The sequence below is a fragment of the Bacillus rossius genome, chromosome 1, assembly GCF_032445375.1.
Source record: "Bacillus rossius redtenbacheri isolate Brsri chromosome 1, Brsri_v3, whole genome shotgun sequence".
Classification (NCBI taxonomy): Eukaryota; Metazoa; Arthropoda; class Insecta; order Phasmatodea; family Bacillidae; genus Bacillus; species Bacillus rossius.
In genome coordinates, this window is record NC_086330.1 from 73586302 (window position 1) to 73611935 (window position 25634).

Below are 25634 nucleotides of genomic sequence, written 5' to 3' on the forward strand. Positions count from 1 at the left end.
ATGTACTTCTATTGGTGTATTCATGGAGTGGCCAAGCAGATTTGACATTGTATGATGAGACATTCGTCAATAATCAAGGTGAAGTAACATGTTCTATGAAGGTCCACCCAAATGTACTCCTCTCGTACAACCCTGGCTTATATATTTCAATTTTCAAGTCAAAAATGTAATAAAAAGACTAACAAATGCCCCTCAATTGCTACAACTGCGAGAATTATCATCAAGAGAAGATGCAATTCAAATACATTTAATTGTGCATCTTCAATTCAGTGCTCTTATTTTCACCCCAATGATTCAGTATGCTTGGTTTGCATCAAAATTGACAGAGGAAAGAACTTCATTTAAAAACTTGAATGGAGTATGCTTTCCATTGAATCATATTTTGGACAAATGTTGTTTAAAAAATGCTATCATAAAATGTGGATGGTGTAAACAATATTTATGTTTTAAATGTTTCTTTAATGATTATCACCCTAAAAAAAAAAAAAAATTCTTCATGACATCATGGCCCTTTTTGGGGAGAATACAAAAAATTAATTCTACATATCTTAATCTCTATGGTCACCAAATATTATCCAGAAATTTTAATTTGTTGTGTAGGTATTAAAAGTTTTATGTGATGATGTTATGAGCCCTTTTTGAAGAGAACCATTTTAATTGTTGAAAAATTTTCAGATAAATAGATTACCTACGTAGGTACTATTTTTATGTTTTTGTGTATTAATAGTGAAAGATTAGGAAAACATTTATTTAGTAAGTTACAGAATATTATTCAATAACTTATGTACGTATGTGTTCATTGGAGTAACTGTGCTCTGACTTCATTTGTGCCACCAAGAAAACTTTGTACCTTGATATCTCAGAACATGGTTTTGGAGCAACCTCGTCAATTGTTAGAATTAGAAATTTTGTAAATATATAGTATTTCATTAAAAAAACTCACCCAACTATGTAATTTAACTGTTTGAATATATTTAAATTCTGTAATTAATAGTTTTGTAGGAATGTTTCACCTGCATTTAAACATCATCCGACGCACGCATCTACCCTCCCTTTCTCCCCCTCCCCTGTCCCTTTACATACTCTTCCTCCGATGGCTTGTTTCTCCCCCCCCCCTCAAGCCCTCACCCATCCCAACCCTTCTACATTCCCTTTCCGACACCTCAGCGCAGGCGTGGAGGGGAGGCTTCAGATATTAAATTCGGCTACTCGATCAAGGCTAGACCTTAGTTGCAGCTTGTCATTCCTTGCGTTATGAACTGATTATTGTTCAAACGAGCAACGAGAGCTACCATCCGGGCGTGGCCGACGAAATGCAAATCCATTGGTGTTTCGTCTTTGTTTGAGCACGGGGGCTGCACATTTATTTAACGTTAGTGATTATCCCCTGTCGTGTATTTTATTTTAAAATACATTTTGGACACCTTCTGTATGTATTTTGTTTGGATTATTAATAGGTTTTATTTCTGCCCTATTTGCCTCTATTGATTTGATAGAGGCCACACCCTGTCAGGAAGAGTGTTTTGTGTGCCTTGATAAATACATGCCTTTTCACTGGTCTAGTATTGTCCTTAATCTAATTCATATCGTGGTTTCACACATGTGTTGGGGAATTTTCATTTAGACATGCTACTGATGCATTGCCCCATTAATCATGGCTCTTGCACAGTTTAATATAGCGGGAGGAGTTGTTGTTTGCTGTTAAGTTTTGTTGAGTGCTCTTCAAAGTTAGTGATATGTACTTGTATATTCGAGCTATCTTTCTGGTTTTGCGGTAGCATTCGTTACAATAGTGACTGTTCTGGGTGCATTCATTGATTTTTCTGTACTCATGTATATTCATGTTATGTGGACGTACATTGCCTTAGATAATTTTGTATTTGCCCAGAGCCTTCAACGACACAATTTTTAATTTAATAGCTATGTGTATTCTTCTTTATATTTCCCTCTATAAGCCATTTGGGATACTAGTGTATATCTAGAACATCATCATGTACAACTTGTTGATTATGTGCTCTAGTCATGTTTGAATAAATATTATAAGTGCTCACTTACCTGAAACCCATTTTTGGATGCTGCTACCTGTTTCAATACACCTCTTTCTCTCAGTGTATCCATATGCAAATGGGTCCTGCGACATCTTAATTTGTTTCTAACTTTACTTCCCAGCGCTTAATTGTAGGCTACTGGGGACTTGGCCTCCAGTAGGCTGCAGTTTAATATTGTGAGAAATAAAAAAAAACTTAAAAAACAGTAACAGTGGTTATTGAACCCGAGCCGGCAGATTGCCAGACAATGCGCTTGAGCACTGTGCCACGCTGCTGACTTCAAAGTTCATGAACAATATCCCTCAAACTCAAGTGTAAAATCTTTAAAGAGATTTTTCTCACTTCCTAGGGCCCACTCTGGCGAGATAATTTATGACATTGAAAGGGGCACCTACCTGCTTCCACTCACCCATTTTAAGCCAAATCGATGAGCCCCGACTAGACCCTACCCTTGTTAGCTATAAAAAAAAATGAAACTGTGATAAAAGCACACTTATAAGAAATATAGTCACCAAGTGCAAAAGGTCACACAGCCGACTCCCGCTTAACCAGCCGCCACCAGTTTGAAATGATTAACGGACATGTCAGGACATGTCTCGCCGCTAGCATATTCAGTTCAGTTGTGTTGATATACTGTGGTGTTGACCAGACAAAAAGTGGCTGATTATGAGGGAGACCTCTGTTATGTCTAAAAACTGCATATCACTATTTGCAGTATAAAAATTAGTTACAAAAACATAGATCCTTTATACATTTATACATACAAACAAAATTATCCAACCAAGTGGAAACCACAAAATGCCATACATAGCAATAAAAGCAAAAATTAAAATTTTTATATACGACCTTTTGCACTTTGAGTAACGATATTTAATATCTATGGCAAAAATGCCTCATCACAGACTAATGAAGGAAGTTATTTTCTTTCTGGTTTACAGTTATAGGTAAATTATTTTCCTGTTACATTTGTTTTGTTATTCCACATTTCAATGTAATTAATTACTGGCATATACAGTAGAACCCTGTTATAATGAATCTGAAGGGAGTAGTTTATATGTTCACTATAGAGGGGAAACTTTATATCTGGGAAAACTTTTATATTGGCAATACATACTCAAAAGCATAATCTTAACTACACATAGGCCTAAGCCAAGAAAAGAACGAATGAAAATACTCAAAGCAACAGTTTTATGAGCAAATGCAGATATTATTTTTAATACACTACACATGTACAAACTTTCTATTAATGGTTCTTCGACATCGGCGTATTTTCCTTTTTTCAGGCATTTAATACTCTGTGACGTATTCGCAGCTTGAGAAAGAAAATTGTTCAGCTTGTTTAATATTGTACTTAATGTGGATGTTGCAATTCCCAGTTCCTTTGATATTGACACGTGCGGGACAGTGGTGTTGGAGTCTACCTTTTTAATAATGTCCAGTTTATCTCGCACAGATAATGCCTAACGTTTTTTCAGTTTATCTCGCACAGATAATGCCTTACGTTTTTTTAAGCGTTTTTCACCCTTTTTTATGTACGTATTTCTTATTGAAGCTCATTCGCAGCTTAATAACAAGAAATTCTTTTTACCGTCAAAAGTAAATAAACGAAAAATAAAGAGAATTGCACATCAAAGATCACTATGTATCATTTAGTATCACAGTTGCTAAAGCTGGAACGAAAATTTCTCACTTTCTATGGAAAAATTTAGTCCACAGAGTTCAATCTAGTGGTAGTCTTACAAACCTTACTCGATCAAAATGTCCGAAACGTGAACGATAAAAATGAGACGTAAAAATATTGAATTTGCTGCTATAATGTACATACGTATTTGTGTGGCGGTAATTTATGTTTAATTTTGATAACTTATTAAATGTACACGCGTTCGCTCATTCTTTAACTATGCAGGGAAAATATTTTTTATTTTCACCAAACTGAGCACCATTTCTGGCTACACGTAGCCTACCGAGGCCACTCGATTACGACTTGTTTATAATATGAACAGTGGACAATCCAGTAGCATATTGCGGAGAAAAACGTTAATGTGATCCAGAATAGATGTTTTGTGAAAATACTTGTAATTATATGAAAATATTTGAGATAAATGTGCATTATGTCGGCAAAATTTGTTCGTGGTACACGGGAAAACGTATCAACATTGACAAAAGTTGTGCGCTATATCCAATGAATTAATACATAACCTCACATCATTTTGCCGGGACCGAGACGGAAATTCACAATAAACGGGAATTCATTATAGGCGGGTTCACTATAAACGGGTTCTACTGTATTTGGAAAATAAGCTTTACTACCTAAGCATTTAAAAAGTATACAAAAAAAATCAACTCTCAATTTAAAACTTGACTAACTTGACATTCTGTAAACTACCCAATGACATGTCTGCTTTGCTTAAACTCAACTTGATGCTGAAAAGGAACCACTCGACCAACTATCTAAATGTTTTACACAAAGTATTACTAACATGTCTTTGCATTCCTTTTCATTTCAATAAATTGCTTACTTGTTTCTTAATGTTCTTTGGAATGGTAACTGTACAAACAACTAACTACATAGGAGGGCTGCTGTAGATCCACACTCACTTCCGCGAGGTATCCGTCAGAGGTGACAATGACCGTCACAGTCATCTCGTTCTTGGTGATGGTTCCCGTCTTGTCGGAACAAATCACACTGACACAACCTGGGGAGGGCACAACACATTGTGGATCTAAGTCACTACCCACAAAAACTGTGCAGTAAAATTACTTTACAGTTCCTACAGCAGTCAAAAACTATAAAATTAACAGTGTACTGTAATCTGTTTATTAAAAGTAATGCTGTGGTGACAATGATCAGGGTAAAATGTGACAACACATGTACGCACGTGCACACACATACAGCAACACCATTGGCATAGAACATTCTTTAATATTTTATGAAGTAAAGTTAGTCATTATCTAGTACATTATTTGATTCAAATAATGCTAACATTCTGCACAATTGAATCAATCTGTTTAATAGGGGAACATTGCTTTCATTTAAAAGCAGAAGGTGTAGACTTATGTATAGGTACAATAAATGACAAAATATGATAATCAGAATAAGAGAACAGAAGTGTGACCAACATTTTTAAAAACAGTCTCCAAGAAAGACAAACCTTTAAAATATAGGCAGTAAAATAAAAACTTTATAAATACATTTAAGATTTAACTAAAACCAAGTTAAATTTAGTTTTCCATGTGTTTGTATTGTCACGGTCTGAAAATTTCATTATTTTTTTTCTTAAATTTATTTTACTTTTGTATCTCGTTAGGTTAACGTATTGGTGTACGTGCGCGTTCCCAGGCTCAACCGGTTGATTTCAACACACGGGTAATGGAATATAGGTTGCTGCGATAGAAGTTTGCAGGCACTGCAGGCTTTTTCGAGGTTGCGTGGCTTGCTGATTCTCGCGGGCCGCTGGCCAGGGCTCGCAGAGGGATTGCACCACGTTGTTCCAAAAAACCCGCTGCGCTACGCTAGTCTCTTGTTTGCAGTTTTGTTAGTTCTGCCACGCGAGGCTTTTGTGTACTCGTTTCGAGGACTCTGTCCTGATTAGTGTTGCCATCTTGCGTCCGAGTTTGGAAACGTAGGCAGAAACAATCGAACAGCGCGAGAGGGGGAGGGAAAGCTCGCTCGCGCCTGCGCAGAAGGAACTGTCGACTTGCTTGTTTTTGTTTTTCCTTGCGGGAAGGAGGGACAGCCATTTTCCCCGTGGCTAAGTTTTTCCCGGTGTTCGTGTTTTTTTCGGGGTGACCTCGTTCGGGAGGTAAAACCTTTCGCCTTGGAGACCTCGCTGGACGGGTGCTTCACGACAGTACGGGGCCGAATCACTGAGACGAAGTGAGGGTAAGTGATTGGCAGTGATGGATAGCGAGACGGAGCTTCGGGCTGGACGATCTTCGTCCTGTACTTAATCTTTTAAGAAATAACGTAGTATTATTCCATTCCTATTATTATTTTTTGTTTAAAACAAATCGACGTCTGGTTATAAACATGAATGTAGTGGTAACTGGGAAGTAGACTATTCCTCAGCGGAGCTGCGGAGACGAGCGCACTGCCATGTTGGCCATGTTGTTCATGTTGTTGTACTGATAATTGTTTGCCGGCCGACTTCACTTTAATGTGTATTTAATGTATTTATTTATTCAGGAATCTATTTGTTAATTTATTTGTTATTAATTTATTTGTTAAACTTTTCTTTTTCAGAGTTTGTTTATAGTAAATAAAATCTGTGCTTTAATGAATTAATAATGTTTCTTTTCAGTGCATAAATCATACCCTACACTCCCTGTATGGGGAGAAGACTTGGTCTCGGGTACCACGACTCTACCTAATTACCCCCCCCCCCCCCCCCCCCCCCCCACAATGTTATAGGTTATTTATTGTTTTGTGTATAGGTGTACGCGTGATGTCTGACGGAGTCCCGCCACAGTATTGTACAGTAAAACAATATATTTTATACGTGACTGCTAATATTATTCTCATATAACTTGACTATCTTAGACTTGAGAGAAATTATTTAAACAAGGATTATTAACAGTATCACACTGATCAGAAATCTATGTGTGTTGTAATAGGTAAAAGTACTGTAGTTCTTTGAGAGGCAAAGCAAAATATACATATGTTCAAATAAGAAAAACAAAACAAAACCTACATCATTAGATTATTTATACTTAGGTCCTTGTTGAAAATATCCAATAAGTTACATTGTTTTAGTAATTATGAACATAAACATCATTTACTGTAAAAGCATATGACTAAAGATCTCTTTTAAACACATTATGTAAATTGCTTTCAATGTAATAAATTTACAATATAACCTTTATACAAAGTACCTAAAACAATAATTATTTTATGGCAGAACCACTACTTTTGTAAATAAATTCCCGGATATAGGTCGGATACATTAATAGTTTACTGATATTTTTAAGTAATGGGACTCACTTCGACTAGCTGTGGCTGTGGTAGTCACATGAATAAATAGAAACACTGAGTGTGTGTATGAACCAAAAATTACAGATAATGTTCAGAGTCAAAATTTGTTGTTTCACTCATAAAATATTAGTGTTAAGATAATAAGTCTTACTGCTGATAGTTATGTTTTAACAGTGTTTTATGATCCAGAGAAGCTCATACACAAGCAATATTTTTTATTTAATTAGTGCAACGTATGTGGATAAGTGAGACGAAATATGCACAATGTACTCACATAATTGCCGCTCACTTTAAAGTATCACAGATAATCACAATGTTTTAGATATAAAAACCCTTAACTTTACTAAAACACTTCGCTATTGTTGCTAATAGTCAAAATCCTTGTTTGCACATAAAAATTAGTGGATTCAACACCACATAATACTGTAGCACTACTCCATATTGGATGCTAAAACATTCTTTTTTAATAATTTAAAATGTTCTTAAATTAACAAAATACTATTTCATGATTGGCTGGAAACATTGTTCCAAATCAATACAACAATAGAAACTGTCAACAAAGATGTGATAAATGTAAAATAAAATAACATACTTAAAGTGTTACATTTCATAATATAAAACCATTTCAGTTTACAAATATCATAACCAATAGTTCTGAGATGAGTCTGTGCATTGCATTGACATTCGAAAAACAATAGTCAAGAGTAGGGACCCCAGAAAATGGTAAATAAAACTGGCTCATTTCGGTGTAAAAAAATGACAAAAGCTGTGCAAAAAATTGGTGTAAAAATAAGCAAGCGGTGCAAAAAATCGGTGTAAAAATAAGCAAGCGGTGCAAAAAATCAGTGTAAAAATAAGCAATCGGTAGAGACCCCAAAAAATTGTGAAAAAATTATGCCATTGGCGGTGTAAAAAAAACTCATAGCCGTACATATAAATGAGGAAAGCAGTGTTTATGAATATGTTATATTGTACATAAAAAAAATTATAAATAGCTGTTAAATTTTGTTTGTGAAAATCTACATAAACAGGAAAAATGTAAAAACTTCGTTAAATGATTCATTCGATTAAACATAGTTATACTTATTGATTACAATACTTCACATATGATACCTAGGTACTACTCATCTCAAGAAAATACTTCTCACATGGTACTTTGGTACAGTTTTAAAACCTGTTTTGTAAGTCAGTATTTTTTATACAGTATCAAAGTGATGTTTCATTTTGAAAAAAAAAAAAATATTGTTGTTAACTAAAGAACACAGACTTTACAAAGACTAAACACGTCTTAACAAAGTAAAAACATTCGAGATATTCCATTAAAAATCCTAAGTTACAATACACAGTATGTATTTCAATATCCAAATTCAATTATAGTATATCTCACTGTACATACTAGAAATTCTCCTCTGCAGGTAAGTTTGGTTGGTACACAAATGTGTAACACAACAGTTATCATAGTATCTTTCATAGGTACTACAAAGTAGTAGACTCTGCCATACATCGGCCCACTTTATCTGTCGTTTCATCACACAAGAATACAATCTGTTTTGTCTTCTACAGCATGCCTTACTGCTTCCTTATTTGCCTGGCCATTTTTTGGGACATAAGTTCTCTAAGAGTGTTGGCTGATGGCAAACCCCCTGCACCTAAAATGTATATATAACTTACAATATACTTATAAATAGGTAGCATTTATCAGGTTATCGCTGAAAATATTAATGGGCTAATTTACTCAAAACAATTCTTAGCCAAACCTAACCTAACCTTTTCTAGATTAGGTACTGCTGGATTACAGAGTCAAACCATCAATCAATCAGTCGAAAATATCTTGTGGTGTGCTCACCATTTCACAATGCAATCCATCCTATTTATGTGTTTGTTAATCTGAGGTACTTGCATATTTATTTCAAGTAAATGTAAGTTGGGCCTAAAGGTAAGTTAATCAATAATATTGTAGGCCTACATATGCTTATGAACTTTTATTAGAGGGGGAAAACATTTCTAAATAAATAAGGCTAACCTTCAACATGAGTGTTAAACCATTCCCTCATAGCTGGATGATCAGCTTTTTACAAAGGAATGTTAACTTATAGAATCATATTAACAAAATCAGAAACAAATTCTTGTTTTCTGCACTTTCAAGCTTGTTTGCTTTATTCATGCTGTCGCCTATCGAGATTTGTTTAGACACAGTAAAATTTGCTTGACAAAATAATTGTCTTTTTTGTTTTGTGTTGTGTGTGTCATATGCCACATGCATTTTGAACATGTCTTTGCGTGTCCAATCAACCTGCACGTTGCAGAACTTGCACATTATAATTTTGTCCCGCTGATCAAAAATATAAAATCCATCCGATTTCATCTCCCTTTCGCGATCAAACATTGTCGAAGTTTTCGGCATCTTAGCCATAAATTCAATTGTATCACAAAACTTACAAAATGTGGACGGTATTTGTAAATACTCATAGATATGTGCACGCAAAAATGACTGCCATCTTAGCTCCATGCAATTAAATTAGGTTAGAAAAATCCACACCAGTGCGCCTTGTGGCAGAAACGAACATTATTCAAACACGAAAAATGTGGGCAGTCAATTTTGTTATGTTGGTAGTGCGCTCATATGGATTTTTGACATTTGTTACATTTTGTTTTCATTTGCGATGGCAATATTTACTGCTTGTAAACAGAGTAATAAAAATACGTGGATTTCAGAAACGTGTCAAAACGAAGATAATATCACGGCACTAGTCTTTCAGTCTACGTTTATTTCACGCCTATATTTATAATGGCGTAAATAAATAGAACTTGCGACATAAGGACATTATTTTGTGCGAAAAAGCGTGAATTTCGCGACTATGTCGAAATCAAAGGAAAGTCGCAAAATTCGTTTCAAGTATCAAGTTTTCGCGTTATTTTGTGAATTTCGCACTTCACCATTTTTCGGGGTCTCTAGTCAAGAGTTCTCGGTTTCGTAGATATGGATTACATTTCAAGGCAAAATACTGTTTATAAAGTCATAATTAATAAAATGCAGGAAATAGAAATAAAAATTATTAAATAACCACTGTGTTAACCTTTGTTATATTACAGTATATTCGTCTTTTTGGTCCGTTACTAAGTTAAATTTAGTTTTATGTGCATTTGTAAATTAATCTTTTTTGTAAGTTATTAAGGCTTGTTTATGAAATACAGTGGAACCAGAAATGACATATGTCCAAAAATAATCTTATATAATCTTCCCCATTGCAAGAACTATTCAAAGAATTTATTAAATTAATACAGTGTATGATTCAATTACTTACTGTCAACGTATATTCAAAACAATTCACTTCTAGGAGATAAACAGAAGTTTAAATTCACATGAGCAATCAAACAACTGCTTGTCTTGAAAGAAGAATGGAGGACTCACCCAACGTCTCCACAGTGGGCAGTTTCTTGACAATCGCATTCCGCTTGGCCATCCGCATCACTCCCAGAGCAAGCGTGACCGTCACCACGATGGGCAGACCTTCAGGTATGGCAGCGACGCCGAGACTACGAAAAACAGATCATAGAAATTAATAATTTTTTTTTCCGCATAATCGTTGCACCCCTACTTTTCAAACTTGATTTTAGAATAAAATGTGCGACGATTATGCTAGAAAACACGGTATCTGCAATTTCTAGTAAAGTTCTCTTTTCTAACATAAAACAAATCATTAACACATTATTGATGTACCCCTTTTGTACAGCTATGTCACGTGTTTTACATCACAGTCACACGTTATTTGTACAACGCACTAATATTAACATGATTTCAATTTAGCACTACCATTCTCCAAAGTCTAAAGCAATCCTGTATTTAGTTATAAAATCTGTGACATAATCAATGGTTTCACCAAACTACCAAAACTTATGCAATTTTCATTTGGCCCAGATTGTCAAAAAAAGCATGGCATGTTTGTTTACAATAGGGCCGGCCCTTGAAGTCACTCCTAATATTTTTTAACTTGGTACAGGTAATGTCTCTGTGCATGCTACGAGGTTTTCGCTAATGTAGCTTATTTCCGCACTACTGTCTGGCACAAACACTGGCACATTTACTCCACAGACAAATAATAAAATTCAGTAAAAAATTCTTCTGAATTTTTATATTCTAATTCTTCATTTTAATGTAACAAAAAATTCTTTCATTTTCTCTTAAATTTAAAATGCACACATCTACGGCTCTCAAAACTGGACTGCATCGACGTTACTATTGAAGATTGGTGCCCAGGGCCTGACGTTACCAATCCCTTCTGGTTTAACGCCTGTTGATCGTTTTTTCCACCTACGCTCGTGGTATTGCAGAAGGCATCACTGTTGAGCTGACCACTACCCTGGCTATTTGGGTAGAAAATACCTGGGTTTATCAGATCTTGCCTCTGAAAGTAGCCAGGCAACTTCAATGATGAGGATGGTTCCGAAGGCTTTGAGACTGTTGGCTTACTCGATTCTCGGGACTATCTTCATAATTTCACAGAGACCAATTTAATTATCTGTCTTCATTCCTATATCATCCAGCCAAGAGATAAATATCTGTCTCATAGCCAACTTGCAGTCCGTGACAACTGTCCCGAGGCAACCTGGGTGGCCTTTTAGGAGCGTGCGGTGGTGTCACGTGAGGTTGCCTCTCCCTACTCTCTTCCCGGCGACAAGCTGTCCCTGTCTTTGTGATCCACATTTCCACTGCATTTTCACTAGAATCTCCCTGAACGGGGGAAATTATTGCCACGACATTCTGCATTATTACTGCAGTTACCATACCAGATACCACTGATTCTGCCGGTGTGCAAGACTTATCACAGCACCATATCAGAATGTTGTACTGTGATGCACGCTTATCTGATATGTTGATATTGTTTCCCCCACTGTGCTGCACCCAAGGTTGGCAAAGCAGTTGTCTGGGATTTTCAGGCCGTTCTCCTTTCTAGCTACAGTTATTTCACAAGCGGCTCTGCCAGTCCAAATAGTCAGCCATGTAGCAACAGCTGCTGCAGAAAATCCAACAGACTTTCACACATTCTGCCAGCCAATTGTAATTGATGATGAACAGGCAGTTGTTCAAGAATCACCGCTGTAAACTTTATTTTGCTCAAAACGAGTTTTAAATATCAAGTTCTCTAAAAAATGTCAAAAATGTGTGACTTGAGTAGTGATGGGTCGATTCCAGTTTCAGAATCGGTCGGTTCCTTAAGCATATGTTTCATCTAACTGTATGCAAGGTTTAGAAGGCCCACTTTGTGCTAGAAATTCAGGGTATCAGTAACTGAGAGTAATGAAAATGATTTTCTAAACTATGTAATCTTTATATAATGTAATTTTATGCACAGGAAACGAAACATAATGGAATTACATTTTTGAAATAATTATCAACCATTTTTTTAAATATATTATTCTGTTGAACGTCATCATTAAAATATTTAAGGAATCATAATCGGATTTCAAGAATAGAACCTTAAATTTACAAATTGAAAATACAATCGGAATCTGTATACGTATTTTAGTAATTGGCCCAACACTAGACTTGAGTGATTGATTATGTTTGAGATCAAATCTCTCGCTATGTAAATATGAGTGGATATTTTTCTGTATTCGCAAACACCCAAATTGTTAAAGGAACAATTGGCAGAAGTGATCATAAGATTGTACATCATCTTGATGTACTTCTCGCCAATAAAAAGCAATATTTTTAAAGCAAGTGTTCGGAAATATCCATTTTTTGTTATCTGTAAAATTAAAAAATGTTGAATGTTCCTCATATGCGTGTAGGAATTTCCTCGGATTTTGCTGCAAACGTGGGCATTTCCTCTGCCTGATGCCTTCAAGAATGGTTAAGTGCTGTGGCGGCATTTAACACTAAAATTGGCTGTCCTGGATAAGCGTTGGTTATGCTCAACGCTGAATGCTGGGCTATCAGTGCATGCACTCTGCAATGGGATATCAGTATGCACCTGCGGTGATGCAATGTGTGTTCCAGTCGGCAGTGCACTTGGTAGACTTGTCTGCTGCATGCTAAGAGCTTGTAGTAGCACCTTCTGAATATAACCTTCAAGTTTCTGAATATTTTCTGATTGCAAGACTAAGTTCATCATTAGTTTTCTTCTCGTACTTATCCAATGCAAGGTTTACATGCATGAAGTTGTTTCCAACCTAGCTTATGTAATTTGTTCACCTGCTGTTGCCTTGCCATCTCTTTACATGCTGCTTCCATATGATCTACCCTTTGTTGCAGCACATTGAACTATTTGTCAACTTGAGCATTTCTAACTGTAATGGAATCACACAAATTTTGTATCTCTTACCATGTATCCTGGATTTCTGTGCGGCGACATGCTGCGTTACTTCCATAATTTTTGTTGCTATACTAGCTAAAACTTTTATTTTATAAACTGTGATTTCGGTTTTCACTGCATTTAACTGGTCAGCCAAAATGTGCTGTTGTTTTCAGCCACTTTGACCTGTTAAAGCGATAATTTTTCGCAAATGGGTAGCAAGGCTAATGCTCTCAATTGCGTAGAAAGTGCATTAAAAGCTTGTAATAAATTCTCCATGGTCAATGGATTCCCCATAGCTGACTGTGTTTTCCAACATATCTGGAGAATAAATTTCCTCTGTGGTGTGTCGCAACTCATCAACGTGATAACCTGCATTTATGTTTTTATCTGCAGGATAATCAGAATTGTTCATGTTGCTGTTCGCTCCAATTTTGTTAACGTTTCACCATGCACTGAATCACGCCAGGCTTACGCCTCAAAAAATACCAGTCTTCGTCATCTGACATGACTCAATTCTCTTTGCAGAATCAAGGGCACTTGAAGATCGTTGACCCAACAGCAACAGATCTGTGAGGAAAACTGGCGCTGCGTACTGCAATACCAACAGTTGGGCAAGTCAGATACATGAATACTGGCAATTACAGCCCACAGTATATCAGAATGGTGTTACAATTAATATTACAGGTGTGTAGGTAGTGCACGGTGGTGAATGGAATAAGTATTACGGCACTTGAGACTAAATAAAAGGTAGCTTTAATACTGTTAATAATAAATAAAGTTAACTCAATTGTGGCTGGAATGAGTAATTATAAAGTAAAAGCTCCATAAACACTATCAGTCTATCACTACTATAAATATTACATTACTAAGCACTGGATGAAATATAACTTATTAAACTTGCATGAAAATCAAGATTTAATTGAATTTTAAATGTTGACAAAAATAATTACAATTCTAAAACAAAATGTAACAGTGAACTAAATATTAAAATTATATGAAATCATTCTGCAACCCAGACATTTATTAATACCCTTGTATGGCAGTACTGATATCAGTTGTAGAGATTTTTGAATAAGTATAAACGTACAGGGTTTTTCAAGATAGACCATAAACACACAATCTGCAACACATTATTTGATTAGAGCAAGAGTTCTTCGGGAAGTAGAGTGTAAATAATATACATGCTTATGATAAATAATGTTGAATCTAATATGATGCCAAGATCTTTTATAAATGAGGTATTAGAGATTGAGGTGTTTTCTAATTTATAGTCATATTTAACTGGGTGTTATTTCCTGGTAAAAGATATTATCTAGGTATGTGTTTTTATCATTATGCTTAACAAAAATTTAGTTTGCACCAGTTGACTTTATTAATATCATTTTGGATTAATAAGCAATCATTAGGTGCACAACTTATATAATTATTAGATTTTATATCACAAGTTTAACAATCTGTCATTGGTAGTTCATGTTACTTCCAAATGTGATCCGACCTAGTACGTATTTTCTCCATATGAAGATATTAAAAGACAATTTTTTTTTTTACTTCAGTGTGACTTCCCCCGAGACCCACCATGGCACTTTTCATGGTGAACTGAGGAATGAGCTTGTCGACACACAACACTTGGACACACTGCATTGAGCCTAAGGCAAGCAGTTAGTTATTTTTACATGTAAGAAATCATAAGAGTTGGATGTGCTGTTGTGGAGCAACTTCGTATGTGGTCAAGTCCCACCCCCCATGGTTTCAATCTGTTTAGTATCATTGTTGGGTTTGCTATATTGTCCAAGGTCGTTTGTCTTTAATTCCTGTTCTTGTAGGCAACCATCTCATTATTGTCGGCCTGCTGTGCCCATCTATGTTATCATATTTTTCTAATTCCTTCCACAGAAATTTCTGTACTACATATGTACATTTTTAACTTAAGACATCTGATTTTGGCTTGTTTTTCATGTGTTTGCACATTCAACTTTTTTTGTCCGTTATAAGTACAGAAACGGAAATTTCGCGAATCGCGATATTGTGAAATAACACCGCAATTTACCTTAATTCGCGACAAAACACCGAAATCGCACAGCATCGAGATATAAAACTGATATTAATATTTTGAGTATTTTTAGCAAAGATAATAATTAGACTCTGGCTAATGAATTAGACCACCCATGCAAGACATCGCGAAAAACAAGTAAAACACGACGTTCAAGGCACATCGCCATTTTTCTAAGTTCCAACATGGCCGCTTTGTAGTAACTAAAGTAAATAATGATTTACAGTATTACCGTCACGTAATCATGACAATTTGAAACAAAAGAAGTACAGTAGAATCCCGCTGATGCGACCCCTCACGGTTTCCGGAAAAACGGACTTATAAACGGAATGGTCGCAATAGAGAATTCGGGGTGTTACCGCATCGTCAGATACATCGTGTGAATGCCGCTCGGGCAGTGTCTAGCCGAGCTCGGCGCGTCCACTATCGCACGAAAAGCCGTCTCAGCTGTCATGTTATCTTAACCCGCCCGCACGAAAAGCCGCTGTGGTAGCTTCTGAGAGAGCGTAAGAAACTCGTTCGGCCAGGCTGGCGGTAGCGGCGGCTTGACGCCATTACGTGACGTGACGCGGCGCGACGCTTACCTCTCCCATCCCCTGCTAATTCTTCAAGGCTCATCCCTCCCAGAGCCACAAACCATGTAAAAACCAACCCCCCCCCCCCCAACCCCTTTTTCAAACAAACATGTCAACACATTCCCTCCCTTATTTCAACCTTCTGCGTGAGAAACTGTCAGCATCATCCTCCCCTCCCACACCGCGTGCGGCAAAAGCCAGGTTGTACAGTCCATTCTCGGTAAAATAAATATTTTTATGGGCTTATACGACTGTCCTTCGCAGTTTAAAAAAATACTTTATAAGTTATATGATTCAATTTGTTTATTAGTCACACAGCAGTTTCTGCTGAAAAATCACTAATACCTCGAATTTTATTGAATAGAAAAATTTAGCAGGGCCGTAAATATATTTATTTTACTAAACAGTTACTTTTCCATCTGCATTCTAACGTCTTTTTTCCTTCTTTTTTTACGCTGTGAAGGGACGAGGAAAAGATAATTGCTTGAGCTGTCAAAATAAACATCGCTGACGGCAAGGGCGCGAGCGCATCCTGTCGGTCTGTCGCTGTGATTATCTACTCCAAAAACATGACACAGCATTTCAGGATAGCATTGTTCTTATATCTTTCGTTTATAGCCAAATGTTTTCTACCTGATCCACACAAGTTCCTTCGCCACGTTTTGAACGAAAATAACCACCAGCCTGCTAGCATAGCCGAACTCGCGTGACGCGAATTCACGTAGTGCGAGTATTTATCGGAACCCATTTAAGGAAAAATAAAACCACTTTTACGGGACTCTAGTTATAAGTTATGACATACAGTGTAACCAGCCATGGTGTTTGACATAAATCTTCCCCATTGCAAGCACAAAGCAAAGAAAGCAAGTTTCACCTGACTCCGATGGTCATCATGTCCAGGATGGGTTTGCCCTGCACCCAGCCCATCAACACGATCAGCACGATGATGCAGAAGGAGTAGAGTGACAGCTGGGTGCCCAGGTTATCCATGCTCTTCTGAAGAGGAGTCTTGGGTGCCTCTTCCGCCTGCATCATCTTAAACACCTCTCCGAACTCAGACTTCTCCCCCGTGTTCACCACGACGCCCTGCGGGGAGCGTTCAAAACACAGCTTGCACCCTCAAACTGACCTTGCTAGAACAGTGTGTCGTTGAATGAAACCAACCAAGTGGACTGTACATTTCAATACTGTTTGCATACATGCACACATGTGCAGTTTTGAACCGTCATTGACACTTGACCGCTTGTTTCTTGCAAACAGAGATAAACAAATCACAGTTGTACTTTACTGGTATTATTAAATATTCTTCCTCTGCCCTAACATCGTCAGAAATGTACGCAAAATTTCAGAGTGAGGAGAGGGGATAGAACTACTTTGCCTGCTGTTTGCATTAAAAATTTTTCCTTCTGCTGGTTGAAATGATGGATTTTTTTTTTAGATTTCTGGGATGGAGGGGGATATACAGGTATATACCAACCCTTGCATTCGTCCCTGAACATCGCTATCGGCTGTTATTAATCGCAGTACTAAAAAATTCAGCACTACAATTAAGATGAAGATGAAATGGTCTCTCACCCGGAAATCAGACTCAGGTATATGTTCTGAACAAAAAGCTCATTAAAATGTTGCACAGAGAAATAAGTGAGCCAGAGCCTCACCTTCCCATTGCCGCACCGCACCAGCGTGCCCATGAAGGCAATGTTCTTCATGGACGAGTGGCCATTGGACTTCAGGACAGGGGCAGTGGTCTTGTTACACGGCTCGGTCTCCCCGGTGAAGCTGCTCTCGTCGATGGACAAGTCTATGGCCTGTAACAAGCATAGTCTGGCTACAGTTACCTGAAACAAGCTAGCTCTTTACGTTAAGAAACTCCTGTGATTCAAACTATGAAACACACACACCCACTTTGAAAAGTAACAATATAATTCATTCTAGGAAAACTGAATGCTAATCATTAACCTATTTTCTCATAAGTGTGTATACTATTAAAGAAAGGAAATTTGTTTTTCAACTATAGAAGAGTGTTCACTATCATTTCAATCAAGACATTTTCCCCATAAAAATCAACTTCCAGTACTAAATATTTTCAAGTACGAATATAAACATCCAAATTCAATTATGAGAATAAACATTCTAAAATAAAATTACTATGTCATAGGAGTGTGCGAATACTATTTTTTCAATTAAAATCAAAATGGAAGATCACTTTAATATTTTGCTACATTGAAAAAAAAACCACAGATACAATTTTGAGTGCTTGAGTACGTGTTCATCAGCACATTTTGCATACCACACACTAAATAAGAACAATGTAAGAAAGATTAAGAAAGTTAACTAAATTCCACAGCTATTAAATAAAAAGCAAAAATTTTAAAACAAAAATTACTTATGTAATAGAAAATTAACTTATGAAGTACTTTTAAAATTTGAGCATATTACAATTAGGTATTGCATACACTAACCACGAATGTTTTTAAATATCTTAAAAACAGGCTGTTGTACAAATTCTATAACACTATGTCAAAAAAAAATGTTTTCTGTTAAATGTATAATCATACTCAATACCCCAATAAACATTTAAAAAAAATTAAGTTTAAAGAATCTTGCTATCCATTTCAAACCTAATGAATGTAAAGCTTAATTAACTCAAACAAATTCACATTATGTGCACAGTATATTCTTACTCTTTTATACATATAGCATGCAACTTCAGCTTGATTTTAACAAACCCTTAGTAATATGACCAAAATGGATGTAGTGCACAAATTTCCTTTATTAATAACTCTATCATCCTAAGAGGCATATGGTTGAGAGAAAGAGAAGGGAGAAACAGCAGTGTCTCTAGTTGGGAGGTACAGTTGTCTTATCCTGTTGCCGAGTTGCAAAAATGTGAAACCTTTTCTGGAGGTGATCAAGTAAAGTTATAGGACGTTGTAGAACTCTACATACGAGCTGTTAACAGTTTATAGGTCAATTAATGACAGTCTGAATAACAAAAAATTGCAGCTTTCGAGTTATAGGCAGTTTTCTTTTTCAATTTAGATACTGTGACTACAAATTTCCATTTTGAAATCCTGATTGTATGAGCCATTTTTGAAAATAACTTGCCAAGTTAGCATGTTAAATTTTTCTACTGTATGAATAGTCCAAGTTAAGAGATAAAAATTTTGTTTCCTAAGTTCTCCAAAGAAACTTTTTTCCCTCAATTATAGCATGATTGATTTTTGAAATTTACTTCTTTAGGTGCATTATGAAAAAAATTATGAGTAAATTTTCACGATGCACGCACATCATGAAACAAAATTTTCACAGGAAGATGGCTGACCCACATGTATAAACATACACACTTATAAAGTCACTTTCATTAAATTAGGGGACATATCAAACGTATAGGTGTGCCAAAAGAAACCTTATGATAGTGAAACTACCCCGGAACACAATGAATGAGGAAGAGAGGAAGTACAGGTAAAACACGTACTTATTCTTTATACAGATAGCTTAATTGAACTATTTCATATCAAGGTTAACTTACATACTAAAGTATGTGGTAATGATTTACCAACAAGCTTAATGACTAAGTGGTACCACTTAAACTAAAATTTTACTATAGAACATCGTAGTGAAAATCATCTTAATATAAAACTCTTATGGTAACATCTTATTTTTAACATGTTGTGCTAGCACTCTTACAAACTAGTACCAAGGATTTTTATTACTTATAATTAAGACCTAGGATTTCTTGTTTACGTTTTCAACACTAAGAGTTGAGAATGGCATGCCGTAGTTTAGATTACCACTCCTTGATTAGGAGGGAAGAAATGGACCCCTATTTCATGTTAGGGTGCACTTTCTTCAGGTGAGAAATGTGTACACGTGTAACATAGGCACCAGAACTGGGGTCGGCTAGTGCAACCGTTACTGGTGTTACAAAGCGTTGGATTTGCCAAGAGCCACTCCAACGATAGGCAAGCTTGGCTGACTGACAAGCTGATGGTACAAATTCCACGCAAAACCAGGTGATGGAGTTAGTGGTATCTGGTGATTAACAGAGTTAAGATCGAACACTAAAGAGTTTGGGTTTGGTGAACCAATGACAAGTGAATTTAAATCTGGTAAGGGCATCATCTCTATTTCTATGTCAGTTGACCTTTCTATAGTCAACTACTACCTGGTGACCTTGACTTTTCGGCACCAAAAATGTCAGAGGGCAAAGATGTAGGTTGAGGGTTCGATCACATCGTTGTCCAACAGACATTGTATGTGTTCGCGCATAACTTGCATCTTAGGGCCTAATAGTTAATAAGGATAAGATTTTACTGGAGATTTGTCCAAAAGTTTTATCTCATATTGCACTAAATGTGTGCGCCCTAGTTATTTTGTCAAAACGTCTAAATAATTATGACATAAATTTTCTATTGTTTTTCTCTAGGCTGTGTTGAGGTGGTTCAAGAACAACTCATCTCCATCCTCAGTTCAGCCTCAATTGTGTTAATGGTACTCTGATACTTTCCTTCAGAAGACACAAAAGAAATAATAACTTGTTTATTAAATTTAAATATGAAATTTCCTACTTGCAGATCAATTATCAAGCCTGTTTTGATGAAAACGGATCCGAAAATGAGATCAGTTGCTAAATCGTGCGATACTAGAAAGGAGAAAGTCCAAAAAACAAATCAATTTTAATTTTAATGAAAGCAACTGTGTTCAATTTCAATGGTTGTTCGGTTTTCCAAAATAACTTGTCTTGTTGCAAAATCGTAAGCAGATGTCCTGAGATAAAGATATGGACAGAGCCGGTGTCGATTAGTCCTGGTATTCTGTGAATACTGATTGAAGTGTTAACATAGGATAAAACTGTGGGTAGATTTGCAAAAATATTGTGACAGTTCCTTTTGCCTGGTATTTTAGGATTCATACCTGTGTTGCAATGCTGTGTGGGGACTAGAGAATTTTTCACTTATCGACCATTTACGGCCTTTTTGTTTTGTTGTGTAATTTTCAGTTTTCTGTTTTTGTGTTTTCTGGAAAATTTTGTGGTGTCAGGTATTTTCCGTTTACAAAATTTTATGTTAGTGTTTGTGGACAGGTCACTTATAGGTTCGGATGCGAATCTGAATGAGTGATTAAATTGTGTGTTCGCGTTAGGTGACCCAGAAAACTGTTTTCGGAGCCACTTCCTTACTGGTTTTTTTGGGTGGGAAATCTTTTGTTGTCTGTTTTTACTCCAACAATCTTCTATGGCCTAATCTGTGACAATATGTGCAACCGGGAATTTGTTCATTTTTGTAATTAGGCTTAGTAGGCCGGAAGTTGTTAGAGAAATTTGGATGTTGTGGTTGAGTGTGTTTACTCTTGTTTTCATACCAGCTTTAGGGTTCGATTGGGCAGTAGGCAATGATTACTGGTTTCGTTGGAAATCAGTGAACTCTACACTGGTATTGTGAATGCAAAGCGGATTCAATTCTGCAAAAGTTTGTGATCGTGAGCGCTCTGCTGGATTAATGCTGTCAACAATAGTTCGTGCTCTCTCTCTCTCGCGCTCTCTCTCTCACGCTCTCTCTCTCTCGCGCTCTCTCTCTCACGCTCTCTCTCTCTCACGCTCTCTCTCTCTCTCTCTCGTGCTCTCTATCTCTCGCTCTCTCTCTCTCTCTCTCGCTCTCTCTCGCTCTCTCTCTCTCTCTCTGATACGCTGAGACGGAGGAATTACACGGCCTCTTTTATCTCTGACACATAGTGTCAAGGCTTTGTTCTTTTTCTGCAGTCTGTTATACCAATATAACCTCAAATTCGTGAGCATTCGGGCTGGAATAAAGAAACTCAGCAGATCAGCATGATACTGGTCAAAGATCAGGTTATTTTCTATCGCCATGGAAGTTCGCTCACTCTGTGGCAGCTGCATTAAAGGGGAAATTACCTCGAACAGCTGTTTATCGGGTATGTTACCATTTTGGTGTAATTTAAGCAAGTGACATAGGAATTTAATTAATTTTGTAGGTTCTAACCCATTAGTCTCTGGGAAACTGGATATGGGGTGGGAAATTTTTCCATAGACCTGAGTCACATTGCTGTGCTGCAGGTCTGGGTGCCTGGGTTTGCACCAGGGTGGGGTCCATGCTCTGTGGCTGTGAGGGATGGGGTTGGATTCGTGGATGGTAGACTGTAGGTGCCAATGGTAGGTAGGTGGTTGAAGGACTGACTTGTGGCAGCTGCAGATGCGACCTTCGAAATTGGTGGCACAGTCACTGATTGTGACACAGATGCTGCCAAGGTGTATGGGAAGGACTGGGAGAGTGGTAGGTCAAAGACCAGAGGAGAAAGGTGCAGATCGGGAGTAGTTTGGAGAGATGAGAAAGCTGACTGAAATTGATGGTAGGGCTTGTAGGTGGCTGCCGCTGTGAAGGGAAGGTACATTGGTTGGGAGGGGTGAGATGTGACCTCCGGCATGGGGCTAGTGTAGGTTACTTTGGCGATAGGGTTGGATACCGGCGCCATAACGGTCGCGGAGGGGAAGTTTGGAGGGCAGGTGGGAGTAGGTAATGACAGGGTGTGCAGGAATTGAAGGGGTAATGAAGAAAGAAAAGTTGATGTTGGTAAGTGAGATGCCAGGTTAATGTCGGATGTCAGTGCCTGTGGGTCTGTTTTTGGAACGGGAGGAGATGATGGCCTTGAATGGTCTACAGGTATCATGGTCGTGGTAGAGATTGGTTCCTGGGCACTGGAGATCTGGTCTGCAGGTTCGAAATGTGCCCGCTGCATTGAGTTTAACTACGCTCTCAGCCGATATGTGAGGGCTGGAATTTGTTTTCTGCATTTTCAATTTCAAGCCTGTAAACACCATTCAATTTGTTGGTGGAGAAGATCACGAGATTGGTAAACCTTGTGGTCACATGAACGAGTCGTGTTAACATGCGTAGAATGTTTGCTTTATTGTCTCTGTGTGCAAGCTATTCGTGTAGGTGACGATGTCTTGAAATTTACTACATACTACATTAAATTCATTTAAAGGATCCAATGTCAAATTTGCCACTGATGGTACTATTTGCTCATCACAGGCAGCTCTGAGTCTTTTCCTCAGTGTCTGGACATCACCTTAGGTAGGTTACCCACGAAAAGAGGGTTCATACATTAACACTTCTTTTAAAAGATATTCTGGAGTAATCATGTTGTGAAAGATATATACAGTGTAACTCTATATAACGACACTTAACGGACTGAGCATTTTCCAGCGTTATAGAGAGTGGTCGTTAAATGGAGAGAAATAATAGATATAATTATACTATTCTATAATAATATGTATTTACTAATATAGTACACATTTTAAATGTCTATAAAACCATGATAGCATCACTTGATCCAGAACTTCGTATTGAGGATTCTTTAATTTCTTAGCAGATTTTCAATCCTCCTCTGCTTGCAAAATTTTTTATTTGTTTTTCCATATTGTAGACACGGTAGAGCGGCTAAATCCAAAGCGTCTTCCAACATCACTGATCTTTTCTCCCGCCTCTATTGAGCGTATTAGTATAACTTTTTTGTCAATACACAAATATTATCATTTACTCGCCATGTTTACAGTTCGAAAGTCTGTAAGAAACTGCGATAATGATAACGTGTATACAACTTGACAAAAATTTAGTGACAGAGGTAAACATGTGCAAGTTCATCATACAAAAACTAAATTTTTAGAATCCCCGGTACGTCAGTTGAAGTAAACACATGCTAGATAAAACAACATATATATATATAATATTTTATTTATATATATATAATATATATATCCTATAATATATTATATATATAATATATATATTATATATAATATATATAACATATATTATATATATACACACTTTTAACTGTACAAGTAAAACTCTGCTGACAGCTAGAGTTGTCAGAATATACTAGGAATTAAAGCTATACTTAACTTTAAACTTAATCACTATGCATATGCAAGAACACTCTTAAATTATTCTATTAACCTGCTTTTACAGGGAATTTTAGGGAGTTGGTCGCACCCTGACTTACCACAATCAGCGGGAGGAGTACTTATAGTGGGAGTACTTATATTTTGTTTCGCTCGCGCGAAACACAAATGTTAATGTCCGCACAGCTGATAGCCTGGGGAAAAAGGGGGAGGGGGGGGAGAAGTGTATGCGTGTGTGTAGCCACGTGTTATCACGTGCAAGATAGCTGGTGGCGGCAGCTAAAGTAGTCTACTGACTCAGCCCTCAGGGTCATGGAGGAGGGGGGGAGACAGGAAACATGCGCGATAAGGCACTTCGTGCAGCAGCTGTGAGTGACTAGCCTGCGCCCCCGAAGTCTAGCAATGGCCTGCGAGAGAGACTGAACTAAATTTTGTCTTCTGATCTTAAAATGTTGACGTCCTATAAGCCGGGTGTTGATTGAGTAAACATTTATAACGCCTACTGGATAGGGAAGAAACCGCCAAATCAAGGGGCAGAGCTGAAGACTATTTTTTTGATAAGTAGAAAATTTTTAAGGAGTAAAATTTAGTATCACGAGGTGAAAATACTATCTGCCAGTTTAAAGTTTACGTAGAGATTTTAACTTATAAACTACAATTTTAATAATTTTTTTGAGTAAAACTATAATACTAGGGTATGCTTATAAGCAAACCATGCTCTGCTACCATCTGTTACTGCCCTTGTGTAGTTAAAGAAAGCTTTATATTAATTTTATTATAATATTCTGGAAGCTGCTTTAAGTGGGCGAAAGACACTACAGTATATTCAGAGGTACACAAGGAAGAAACATAAAAAAAGGAAAGTTACTTCTCACAATAAGAAGTAGAAAATGGATCGTATTTGAAGAAATAAATATTTTAAAAAAACGAAGAGGTTTGCTTAAAGCTTACCCTTATTAATGTTAATTATAGTTTTCATTATTTTCTTTTGATAGTTACAGAAATGGCAAATTTACTCAGACCAATGTTAATTGGGACCCGACCATCAAAACTTATCAATTACAAACCAATTATTAATTTTATGTGTAATATAAAGCTATCATTTTCCTTTGACATAATCAAGCTTAAACAAAAACTAACATAAATACTTTAACAAGCATAGTTTTAAGGTTGTTAGCCTATGTAAATTCTGATTTAACAATATCTGATCACTGGCGGTGACTAGAACTGGGAGAGATGCATAGAATTCATGTCCATTCCAAAGGGAAGGGTAAACATTTGTGTGAATTTCATGATTTGTTTGAGCAGGAGAAAAATCTGAACTCTTTATAAAGGTTGAACTTGTCAATTTCATATAACAAGATGGATGAACAAAATTAATGTAGCATATTTTATAATTTCACTTCAGGACACATTTTATTTCTCTATGAACCATAAGTCAGTAATTTGTATTTATATCTTTGAATGTAAAACTTCTTTGCTCAAGTAATGATATATTTTGTTTAACGAATAAGAATGGTATTTTCAAAGTTCACATGTAATATTATATGACGAATATTTTGTAAAACAATCTGGTATTGGTGGAAAAGATTTAACAAAAACTATTGCTAGAAAGTAAAAGTTGTTTGGAAGGAATTGAGAAAAACGAAAAGGAATTGATATAGTAACCTTCGGATAGGAAAGACGTGACATTTTATGACTGCAGAAATTGAAATTATAATTATTGGAATACTTTGAAGAATGATAGTAAACATGAATGATATTGA

At 36.7% G+C, this 25634-nt stretch overlaps 1 protein-coding gene across 2 annotated transcripts in view; it reads right to left on the reverse strand.

Moving 5' to 3' along the window:
- The window catches only part of LOC134537713 (calcium-transporting ATPase type 2C member 1), a 104625-nt gene that overhangs the window by 53542 nt on the left and 25449 nt on the right, over positions 1 to 25634 (reverse strand). For both annotated transcript variants that reach the window (XM_063378455.1, XM_063378465.1), the window contains exons 6-9: positions 17603 to 17752; positions 16819 to 17030; positions 10433 to 10557; positions 4647 to 4744 (exon numbers count right to left, since the gene is read on the reverse strand). In XM_063378455.1, the coding sequence (XP_063234525.1) occupies positions 4647 to 4744; positions 10433 to 10557; positions 16819 to 17030; positions 17603 to 17752 (585 nt within the window). The remainder of the gene's footprint in view (positions 1 to 4646; positions 4745 to 10432; positions 10558 to 16818; positions 17031 to 17602; positions 17753 to 25634) is intronic.